General features: G+C 49.7%; 2 protein-coding genes across 3 annotated transcripts in view; one reads left to right on the plus strand and one right to left on the minus strand.

Annotated features, from left to right (window-relative positions):
• Positions 1-55: 55 nt before the first annotated feature.
• Positions 56-7047, minus strand: ndufaf5 (NADH:ubiquinone oxidoreductase complex assembly factor 5). The gene is made up of 11 exons (XM_085408227.1): positions 6681-7047; positions 5202-5242; positions 4725-4788; positions 3746-3793; positions 3546-3649; positions 2268-2307; positions 1994-2191; positions 1844-1904; positions 1285-1368; positions 367-449; positions 56-204 (listed from the first exon to the last, which is right to left on the minus strand). The coding sequence occupies exons 1-11, from the start codon at positions 6915-6917 to the stop codon at positions 142-144; spliced, it is 1023 nt and encodes a 340-aa protein (XP_085264353.1). The 5' UTR covers positions 6918-7047; the 3' UTR covers positions 56-141.
• Positions 7048-7244: 197 nt separating this feature from the next.
• esf1 (ESF1 nucleolar pre-rRNA processing protein) overlaps positions 7245-11156 on the plus strand; it is a 10325-nt gene continuing 6413 nt past the window's right edge. The window contains exons 1-7 of one of the 2 annotated variants that reach the window (XM_085408190.1): positions 7245-7360; positions 8468-8811; positions 8975-9276; positions 9362-9475; positions 9565-9674; positions 10398-10550; positions 10987-11101. In XM_085408190.1, the coding sequence (XP_085264316.1) occupies positions 8490-8811; positions 8975-9276; positions 9362-9475; positions 9565-9674; positions 10398-10550; positions 10987-11101 (1116 nt within the window). In that variant the 5' untranslated portion in view covers positions 7245-7360; positions 8468-8489. The remainder of the gene's footprint in view (positions 7361-8467; positions 8812-8974; positions 9277-9361; positions 9476-9564; positions 9675-10397; positions 10551-10986; positions 11102-11156) is intronic. The other variant, XM_085408191.1, reaches the window with a different exon arrangement.

The following is an 11156-nucleotide window of genomic DNA, read 5'->3' on the forward strand; positions in this document are numbered from 1 at the left end:
GTCAAAGACAAACTCTTTCAACATCATATTTGTCTTCTGTACATCAGAGTTCACGTTTCTTGCCTCTAAAACATTTTATTTTCATTAAATATGGCGTCTACAGTCGGCTCCGAGGCTCTACGGTTGGTCCGTGCCGCTCGGTCAGCCGGTCTTTGATAAATCTCCAAACGACGCGGTGGCCGAGCCTCGCTTCGCCGGTTTGGCCTGAAAGAGAAAAAACGCTGAAGTCATGGTTCTAAAATCTGGTTTTTCTAAAAGCAGAAGCTGTTTGTTATTCTGCCACGCTCACGTCCTAAAGATGGAGATCGCTCCACCGTGAACGCAGCAGAAACAGACTGAAGCGCACGGAGCATCAGGTGTTCTCACCTGAGACTCGTGAGGCTTCCAGCCAATCATGTAGAGGATCTCAAAGGTGGCGGGGATGGAGCCGTCCTCACTGCCGTACATCTCTGAAACATTTCAGGCACATGAGAAAAACACAGTGACACATGAACCGCCGCGCTGTGACTAAAGCGCCAGCCTGACGCGTCACTGATGAGCAAACAGAAACACGGCGTCGGCTCTGACTGGCTTCAGTGTTTGTTCAACTATCGTTAATTACGAATAACAGTTTGTTTGTTAGCAGAGACGCAGATTCAAACCCAGAACCTTCTCACGCACGTGCTCGTGAGAACAATGTCAACCTCATTCAAACTGAGGCCACGCCTCCACCTGTTACCTACACCGCTGCCTGTGCTCACGCTCAGAAGTGCTTTATCCCTTTAAACCCTCACCTAGCGTCAGGTTAGAGTCTAGAGCAGAGGTGTCGGACTCCAGGCCTCGAGGGCCGGCGTCCTGCAGGTTTCAGATCCCACCCTGGGTCAGCACACCTGAATCACATGATTAGTTCATTCCCAGGCCTCTGGAGAACTTCAGGACATGTTGAGGAGGTCGTTTATCCATTTAAATCAGCTGTGTTGGATCAAGGACACGTCTAAACCTGCAGGACTCCGGCCCTCGAGGCCTGGAGTTGGACCCCTGGGTTAAAGGGTGATCAGGTGTTCTTCATCCTCTGTTCCTCCTTTCAGCCCGACCGCGTCTCCTCATCCCTCCGGTTTGTACACGTGCACCTTTTCTGGCTTCCTGCTCGGACGAGGTGAACATGGAGCAGACCGATTCCCTCGCGTGCACCGGGCGGTACGAACAAAATCGGCCAGTCCACACATTTTGTGAATCTGACGCTACTAATACTCATCAGTGTATCACATGTCATTTAGCACCAATCAGACAGCGGCTCAGACTCACCTTTGTAAATCGCTGCTGCTGCTAAGATGGTGTCTCTGTGCAGCAGCGACTTCCTGTTCCACGCACAGTTGCTCTCACCCATACCTGCACACAGCACATCACGAACACTGCACTTTTAAACTTTAATCGAAAGTTTGTTCAAACTAACAGCCTCACGAATGACTTCAGATCCGAAACCGGTTCAGCGATCAAACCGCAGTGAGGTCATCAAACTGTTTTAGCTTAAACAGCGAATCCTGAAATGCTCTCTTATTCAGGCGGAGCCTCTGCCGCTCGGTTTGAAGCCTGTTTGCAGGCAAATGAAAGGAGGAATAAAAGCAGCACGTTCACTCGGGGACCTCCACGAGCCGGCGTCCTGGGACTCGGTCACCTAAAGCTCTGTGCCGACGACTCTGAGAGTCGCTGTGATCAGACTGAAGTCGTCATTTCTGGCTCTGCGCTCATCAGGTGCAGATCCTCGTTCGCTTTCCTTTGCTTCCACGTGAAGAGGGCGACTGTAGAGCCATGTTTGAATGTTGCAGGAACCACATGATTCAAACGAATGGTTCCCAGCTCGTACCTTGTAAATCCGTCATGACTTCCATGATTCCTGGATAATGAACCTGAATGTCATCGATGTCCTGGAACAAAGAGGCGGAAGGGTCAGAGGTCACCGTGAGCTGATGTAAAACATTCTGCGTGTTTAACAAATGCAGCCACGCTGACTCACCACAGTGAGCATGTTGAAGCCAGCTTGGCCCAGCAGGTTTCCCAGGTCGGTGACGGCGGTGTAGGGGGAGATGTGGGGCGAGAACCCGCCCTCCCGCTCCGTCTCGGCCAGCTGCAGGGAACAGCGCAGCTCGTAGAGCGTCTCGCCGCCCACCATCGCTCCGATGAACACCCCGTCCGGCTTCAGCACCTGGTGAATCTGAGAGGACGGCGCACAACGAAACGTTAACGGGCGAGCTGCAGTCAGTCATGGTATCGCAGCAGGTTCGTCTCACCTGTCTGAGAGCTCCGGGCAGGTCGTTGATCCAGTGCAGACTGAAAAGCATGAAGCTCAGCTGCAGTTTTAATGAGCACACATGTTGTTCATAACAAACCCTGGTCCTCTCAGTCTAGACCCACTTTATTTCATACATTTGATTTTTTTAACCTTAAAATCACTCGTTGCATTTCTGGACATAAAAATCTAACGACATGATTATCGGTTATTATTTATTCACGGTGTCCTTCAGTTCCATTAGCAACCATTTAAAAATATATGATGAATTTAATCTTTTCAAACTGTGACTGAGATAATCAGCACAAATCACATGATCAATATATTTGACTTCATTTACATTAAACAGTGTAAAAGAAACATAAACAGGCTGCAGACAGGAAGATACCGCCAACGCCGGAAACGTGCTCGTCATCTCCGAGCATGACGCTCCCTGAAGACCAACACAGAGAGACTGAGGAGGAGCTTCTTCCCGCAGGCGATACGGTCTCTCAATCACACCACCACACAGTACTGACCCACACATATGGTTCTTACACACACACTGGACTTTCTGGACTTTGTTTTCACTTCATCACTTAAATCACTTTAAGCATATTTGCACTGCACAAGACATAATGTGGATCGCACAACACTGGTCACTATATTCTTCATTTCCAGTTAATACTTGTACAGCTGCTGTTATTGTGTACATATTTATTTATATTTCTTCATACATCTTATATAGTTCTATATTGTGTATTTTGTTGTACAGTTATTTTATTTTCAACTTTAATTTTTATATTTTATTTTATTCCTTCCTACTTAAATTTACCCTTTTTAATTTTCATATTTATTTCCTATCCTATTCATAGTCTTTTTTGCTTTAGGTCACGAGCAGTTGTGTAAGCATTTCACTGCATATCGTACTGTGTATGACTGTGTACGTGACAAATGAAATTTGAATTTGAATTTTATTTAGGAAGTTATTAAAAAGCTGTGAAAGGCAGTGAAACAGGCACAGAGACTCAGAATAACCAAGTAAGATGTTAGAACGAGGTTCAAACTGAAAACAACCACAAAGACACACAAATTATAAAAAAGACACAAAAAACAAGAAAACATGAACCTGACATAAAACACTACTGTAGGAAACCATTAAAAAAGCTCAGACGCCATCTCGTGGCTGAAGTTGGTACTGCAGCAAACAGTCGGTCACTCAAACCTTTTCTGTGAAACGAGCTGCAGTGAAACGAGCTGCACTGAAACGAGCTGCAGTGAAACGAGCTCTGGTACTCACGCCAAGCTGCTCACTACCAGGTCGAAGGTGTTTTCTTTGAACGGCAGAAACTCCTCGTCAGCCAGGACGCAGTGAGTCGGGATCTCGCTCGGCCTCCTCCGTCTCTGATCAGAAAACAACATTCACATATGAAATTACAGCAGTCTGCTTCAAACTCCTGCCCCCATCTTTGATATCTGAGTACGAGTCTAAGGACCCACCAGAGACTGCTGGGAAACGTCTGTCAGGCAGAAACGCTCCACCACCTCCTGCGGGACACATCGTCAGCACAGAGCTCATCATAACAGCAGTGAAACTCGTGCAGCGCACACAGACGCAGGCAACAAACATCTGAGCTCATGTTTAACGTTCTGCTCATCTCCCGCTCTCTGGTTTTATTCTTTGACTCTGACAGCAGCTTTACATGATTCACAACTCAGAATAATCCACCTTTTTCTGATTCTGTCTGAAATGTTTTAGCTCCTGTCTCCACCTTGTGCTGATTGACCGACTCTGGGAAGCCTACAGAGGGGCAGCACCCAGAAAGCTGTGCATCTGTAGCTGTTATATGTTCAGTTTTATCTCAGTGTTTTTATTGCTGTGGTGTCGTCTCTGCAGCTGTCAAAGCTGCTGACTCTGAGTCTCATGTTCACCTAAAACCTCCTCAGACGGTCTGTGATCGCACAAATCCAAAACTATAAATAAGAGTTCCTCTATAACTTTGTTTATTTTGGTTTCCCAACCTCACAAAATGATTTCAGGTTTTCTATTTGATTGTTTTGGTGAACTACAGACAGTTTGTGGAGATGACCATATAAGGAGATCTAAACGACATCAGCTCGTTACCGAGGTAACAAAGACTCGTCTGAGGCCTTTTCTGCACACCGAGCTCGTGACTTTATGTTTATCGTGTTTAACATGAGCAACAGTGTGACGTCATAGCAGAAACAGCAGAGCTTTAGCTTGAGCTGTGCTCATCGGTTCATCTCTGATCAGGAAATCCGACCCGTCTGTAGCTGCTGAATACATGTGATCACAGCGGTGACCTCAGATCACCGATGGGTGCTGCACACACACACACACGCACGCACACACACACACGCACGCACGCACGCGCACGCACGCACGCACGCGCACACACGCGCACACGCGTACACACGCGCACACACGCACACACGCACGCACACGCACACACTGTACTTTGCTTAAATGCTCTGCGATGTGACTTCTTCCTCCGCCGATGTCCAGCGCCAGAGGAAACGTCCTGAGGAGACAGGAAGACAAACGGTGACTGTTTTTTATCCTGTCTTCCTTCTCTCACCCCAACCAATCACAGCAGATGGCCCCGCCCCTCCCTGAGCCTGGTTCTGCTGGAGGTTTCTTCCTGTTAAAAGGGAGTTTTTCCTTCCCACTGTCGCCAAAGTGCTTGTTCACAGAGGGTCATGTGATTGTTGGGTTTTTCTCTGCATGTATTATCGTAGGTCTACCTTACAATATAAAGCGCCTGCTGTTGTGATCGTTGCTACAGAAACAAAACTGCATTGGAGTGATCTGGCTGTGTGAACGTTTCCTGCTCTTTGACCTCCTCAGATGATTTCCATGACTTTTGAAGCAGACGTGTCTCTCTGTGGTTAAACTGTGTGAAACATGGGTCCAGCTGCCTCGTCAGGAACTCACCGTGCGATGTCGTAAACCCGATCGGCCACTCGACTCCCGACCTGCAAACCAACAGCACAGGACGTCTGATCAGCGTGGCTGGGTCTGGTTGTTATAATGAAATCATTTCCCCCCCTTTAGACAAAACAACAGGAACAACATGTGATTCATTCAGTGAGGTCATCACTGATGGTGGTGTCAAACCCAGCTGCAAATTCTGATCTCATTCTCTATGATCCAGATGTTTGATGAGGCTGAGGACCAGCTGAAGATGGACATAAGAGGGACCGCTCAGGGTCAGAGAGGCTGACCTGGTCTGAGCGTGTGCAGAGGGGGGATGGAGGATGAAGATGGAACTGCAGGGAGGCGGAGAGGAGGAAGACGAGGACATTTGTGGTGCACGTCAGTCAGGACATCTCTAATTACATAACTACACGCGTGCAGAGCACACAGGAAACTCTGTTGATAAACTGTTATTTCATTTTCTGTGGAAAAACAAAATTGATCACAATTCTAACAATGGTGGCTTAAATTTGATAGATTTCAGTTCCCTAAATGATGCTTTCAAAAAAGTGGAGTAAAAGCATCTATCTGGACTTCCTCTCATCACGTGTTTTCACATTTGGGTGGCTGGACTCAAACTTTCATCAGCAGACTCTTGGATCTGTAAACATCACCGTTCTCCACAAAGATGTTATATTTGGAACATCTGTAACATCTTTACAAGAATAAATCGCCCTTCTTTGAAAACTGGTTTAATGATGGTATTCTTCAATAACACTGGCTCTTCCTTCCAGGTGTAACATCCCAGTGTCCCCACACCTGTCCAAGCCCCGCCCTGTCCTGACAGAGTCTCCATCAGGTCAGATGTGTTTCTCCTCTTGTAGATTAGGTCTCTTTATCTCTGTTCCTCCTCCCATTTCTTTCTGGACTCATGTTGTCGAGGGCGCTGATTGGATAAAGGTTTGGTCTTTGCCACAAAAAATCCTCCTTACTAACAAAGTGAAGGAGATTTCATTTAAGCTCATTCATAGATTTGATCCTGTCAAAGCTTCCTTCAAAAACAGAAGAGCGATACAGAAACATTTGCCTTTACTCAGCTTTTATGGAAACATATCGTTAGTTTCATCTCTGACAGCGTCTTTAGTGAGAAAGACTCTCGTGCTTTTCCCTCATCGATCAAACTCCACATCTGTAAATGTAAGCTGTCCACTCTCAGGACAGAAACAGAAAGTTTGTTCCTGTCTCAACAAGAAAGCTTTAAAAACATGAATATTTGTAATTATTTAATTATTCAGTGTGTCTGAGTCACTTTCCCCGTTTAATCTGTATTTCTGTCCGGTGTGTTTACTTATACATACTCTTGCACTGTGTTATGATTTGGAATACAGTTGTGCAGCGTGTTCTCCGTGTGTTGTGTTTGTTGTTAAAGTTTCTGTTGAAATAAAGTTGGAGAAACAAAGACACAGAAAACCGGACAGGTGTGTGGGTCGGGCTCACCTCCTGCCTCAGGTAGTCGTACTGCTGGCTGTCCTGCAGCTGGGCGGCCCAGTCCTTCTGCCTCTGCTTCATCTCCCTGCTGAACACGTTCATGCGGCCTCCGCCCGACAGCCCGGAGCGCCCGGCCCCCGGTGGCCCGGTCCCGTTGAGACCGGCCCCGGAGAGCCGGCTCCAGCCGCCCGCGGAGCTCGCAGGGAGGCCGAGCCGCAGGAGCCTCCGACACAGCCTGCCGCTCATCCCGCGGAACAAACTCACAGACACCAACACGGAGACTTCCGAGCCTCCACACCGGGTCACCTCCGAGGGGAGAGACCCAAAACCCGGACCGGCCTCAGCTGAGCTCACCGGAAACCCCGGAAACGGATCACAGCCTGAGAACGGAAGTAAAATTGAATAAAATAAGATCAAAATAAAATGACTTAAATTAAATAAAATAATATATAAACAATACAGTGATAATTAAATTAATAAGTTAATTTAATAAAATTAAATTAATTAAATTAATAAAATAATTTGCGTTTGTTGTTTGCCGTGTCACGCTGTGTTTAAACCGCGTTTCGCTCCTGTTTGTCCCACTTCGCTCGCCTTAGAGAAAGGGGCGGGGCGGAGCAGATGATGCTACAGCGTTGCAAGCTGGGTAAACACGTGTGTGAGATCGCGGAGGAGCGGACACTGTGTCGGTAAAGTTTCACCAGTTTCTAAGTTTAATTTAAAGCTCGCGTTGTTTCAGGTGTTTCAGATGTTTCAAGCGTAGACGTGCTGTTTCCGGTCCTCTCAAGTGTTTCCTGTGCTCTCAGCTATCTCCGGTGTCTCCAGGTTGTAAACATGAAAACAAAGCCAGGCTGAGGTGTGCGGCGCAAACTGAGCGATGATTTCAAACCTGATCCTCTTTAAAACCTCCAAAAGTTTCAGAGGATGAAACAGACAAGAGCACAGAGAACGATTCAAAACCGTCAGATCAATAAAACGGTGAGATCGATAAGAACCGTCTGGGCGCTGCAGTCTGAGCTCATCGCGGCTCAACGACACTGATACCTGTGAGGTCATCACCGGTTGCTGCGTCGGTTCGCACACGTCTGTGATGACAGTGAGAAATAAGGGGCGTGTTTACACGCCGCTGACCTCTCGTGACCTCAGCTGGACCTCAGCTCCTGCCTCCTCGGACGATCACAGCCTGGAAGCCTGGAGCCTGTCCCAGCGCTCACACCGCGAGAGGCGGGTCCACCCGGGCAGGTCGCCGGTCTGTCAGCCGGCACCTGTAAACGCAGCATGTAGCAGGAAGCTGGAGAACTCAGAGGGAACCCAGGCAGGAGCCGGGACAACCAGCAGGTTCTAACCCAGAGCTGTGAGGCAGCCGTTCCGTCCACTGGACCGGCCTGCTGCACAGACTGTCTCCACACTGCTCCTGCACGGGGGACAAACTGTGGTCTGCCTGGAGCTCGGAGGAGGCAGGAGCGAGTCTCCGTCCTTCAGGACCAGAAGATCCAGCGGAGGTCATGAAGAAGAAGGACTGGCGCTGTACACACTGACATCACAGAGTTCATGTTGTCCACCAATGCACGTTTCTTTGCTCCGTGTCATTGTTGTTGGCATTAAAATTGTGTTTTAAAACGTGAGCGTTTTCAGTTCTACGACCTCATAAGAGCCGGTGATCGTAGTAATGAGGATTACTGAATGACCCTGAATGCCACACGTGTGTCCATCAAGAGGCTGGGGGTTGGGTTTGACGTCCGAGCAGAAACCAGCTCGGTGTGAAACGTGGTTTTTAACTGGTTTCTGTTCTGCAGGTGACGCTGGGATTTTACCGCCATGTCGTCCAAAAAACGCCCAGACGGGGACGAGCACTTCCTCCGGGTCCAGAAGGACCCGCGGTTCTGGGAGATGCCAGAGAGGGAGCGCAAAGTCAAGATCGACAAACGCTTTCAGTCCATGTTCCACGACGAGCGCTTCAAGGTCAAGTACACGGTGGACAAGCGAGGGCGGCCCATCAACCACACCTCCGCTGAGGACCTGAAGCGCTTCTACAAACTGTCCGACTCCGAGGGGGAGGAAGCTGGCGAGGTGAAGAAGAAGAAGGACGTTGGCGGCGCCAAAGCAGAGCAGCCTAAAGGAGCAGCGAGTCTCTCTGAAGGTCAGGAGATGTTTTCATGTTAATGAACTTCTGGTAAAAACACGCCGTTACCATAGCAACACTGTGTGGATGATTGAGGGGTGTCCAGGTGACCTTTGACCCTGCTCAGGTAAGCGTGTCAGAAACGATTTGACCGTCTCTCTTCTGTTCGATGCTGATGCAGGTGTTGAAGATGATGACGAGCAGCGGTCTGCAGAGGAGGATGAAGATGACCTAAGCGTCTCTGATGAGGAGGAGGAGGAGGCGCAGAGTGACGAGGCGAGTGGATCTGATGAAGAGGAGTCGGGCCTGGATTCGGGGGACGACAGCGACAGCGGGCCGGATCTGGCCCGGGGGAAGGGCAACATCGAGACGAGCTCGGACGAAGACGACGAGGACGACGTGGGCACCATCCTGAGGAAAGAGGAAGAGGAGATCGAACACGACTGGGGGGAGCTGTGCAAAGACGCGCCGCGGAGCGACGAGGTGATGCTGTGTGCGGTAAAGGCTGAAGGTCAAAGGTTAGTCTGCGCCACCAGGAAACGTTGCTAACACGATCTCACCGCGTTAGGTGTCGGCGCGGCTCGCCGTCTGCAACATGGACTGGGACCGGCTGAAGGCCCGAGACCTGCTGGCTCTGCTCCAATCCTTCACGCCCAAAGGCGGCGCCGTGCTCTCTGTGAAGGTAAGGAGACCTGCGTGGGTTTGTCTGTGTGTGGGCGGAGCCGGGAAGTGCTGATGATCAGCACAGTGCGTGCTGGGTTATGCTTGCAGATCTACCCGTCAGAGTTTGGGGAGGAGAGGCTGAAGGCGGAGGAGAGTCAGGGACCGATGGAGCTGAAGGCGCTGCCCGACGACTCGGAGGACGACACGGAGGAGGAGAGGTAATGATGATGTCACAGAGAGGCGGGATTTAGATGCAGTTTTCAGCCAGACTTTGTTAGTCGAGCAGCTCGTGGGAAAGTTTGTGTCATGAGGCTGCGTCGGCTCTGACGGTTCGGCACCGGGGGGACGTTTGTTGGCTTTTCAACATAAAAGGTGGATTACATGAATATGCAGGCCACTTCATTAGGTACACCCTGCACTCTTAATTCTTCATGCATCAGATTCAACATCTGCTGGAGTGACATCATCATGACATCATCGCACAGGTGCTGTAGTGAGTGCAGCAAACTCATCGTGGTGTTCTAGAAACCGTCTGAGATGACCTGAGCTTTGCTGGAGCAGCGCTCCACGCCATCACAGCGGCGCCTCTGCTAGCGTTTCACTCAGGGAGCTGCTGCTCGCTGCAGATCAGCAGAAACACAACCGTGACACGTTCATGGTCTCTGAAACCTCCTTTCTTCATCAGTCGGGTCAGTTTAAACTTCAGCATGTCTGCATGCGCTGAGCTGCTGCCCTGTGATTGGCTGATCAGGTATTTGCATTAACGAGCAGATGCACAGGTGTACCTAATGAAGTGGCTGTAACTGTAACCTTATTGCTTTGAAACAAGCTGCATTTGGACACCAGTGATTCTGTGTACACTTAAAAACAGCTGTGCAGTATCAGGTGGGCGGGGCTCCCTGCTGACCTGTCAGACGGTCATGGGTGTTGTGTGCTCTCAGGGTTTACAGGGAGAAGCTGCGGGACTACCAGTTCAAGCGTCTGAAGTATTTCTACGCCGTGGCGGAGTGCGACTCGGCCCAGACGGCGGCGAAGATCTACGAGGAGTGCGACGGCTACGAGTACGAGAGCAGCTGCTCCGTCCTCGACCTGCGGTACGTCGGCAAACGCGCGCACGTCAGGCTCACGCTAGCTGCGCTCGGACCTGCGTGTCAGCGAGCAGACTAAAGTGACTCATGTGTTCCTGTTGATAAACTTCAGCTTTCCCCGCTTCAGTTATTCCATAATGAAGGTTTGTAGATGTAGTCGTTCCTGAATCGGACGTCTGCAGGGAAGCCAGGATCTGAGTATTTAACATTCCCCAGCTGAGCTTCCATCCATGAACTTTAGTTCAGTCAAAGGTCAGAGTGCACGCGCTGCAGGGTCACCATGATGACGCGCGCGTTAATCATCCAATAGTTACACACAGATTTGTTCCAGCTTGTTGATGAAAGCCAAACGCGTCATGTTGTTCAGCTTCAATGTCGATCATCGACTTTAGAAGCTCGTTAAAGGATCTCACGGCTTGTCCTCTTCTCCTGATACGAGCAGCTTCGTTCCCGATGACATGAAGTTTGACGAGGAGCCCAAAGACGCGGCGACGGACGTAAACCTGTCGGCCTACACGCCCAAGCTCTTCACCTCGTCTGCGACCGCCACCTCGAAGGTAAGCGCTTCCCCGACACTCGCCATCAGAGGCGACAGGAAGAGTGTTGGCAGAC

This window comes from Rhamphochromis longiceps, linkage group LG6 (genome assembly GCF_057381845.1).
Source record: "Rhamphochromis longiceps isolate RC_006_pf linkage group LG6, R_longiceps_female_GT1.1, whole genome shotgun sequence".
Lineage (NCBI taxonomy): Eukaryota > Metazoa > Chordata > Actinopteri > Cichliformes > Cichlidae > Rhamphochromis > Rhamphochromis longiceps.

Coding starts and splice junctions, on each gene's coding strand:
- ndufaf5 (XM_085408227.1), bottom strand. CDS start 6,917: ATGAGCGGCAGGCTGTGTCGGAGGCTCCTGCGGCTCGGCCTCCCTGCG. Junction 3,794..4,724: donor TCGCAGAGCATTTAAGCAAA/GTACAGTGTGTG, acceptor TGTGTCCCGCAG/GAGGTGGTGGAGCGTTTCTG. Junction 1,905..1,993: donor GCTTCAACATGCTCACTGTG/GTGAGTCAGCGT, acceptor TCTTTGTTCCAG/GACATCGATGACATTCAGGT.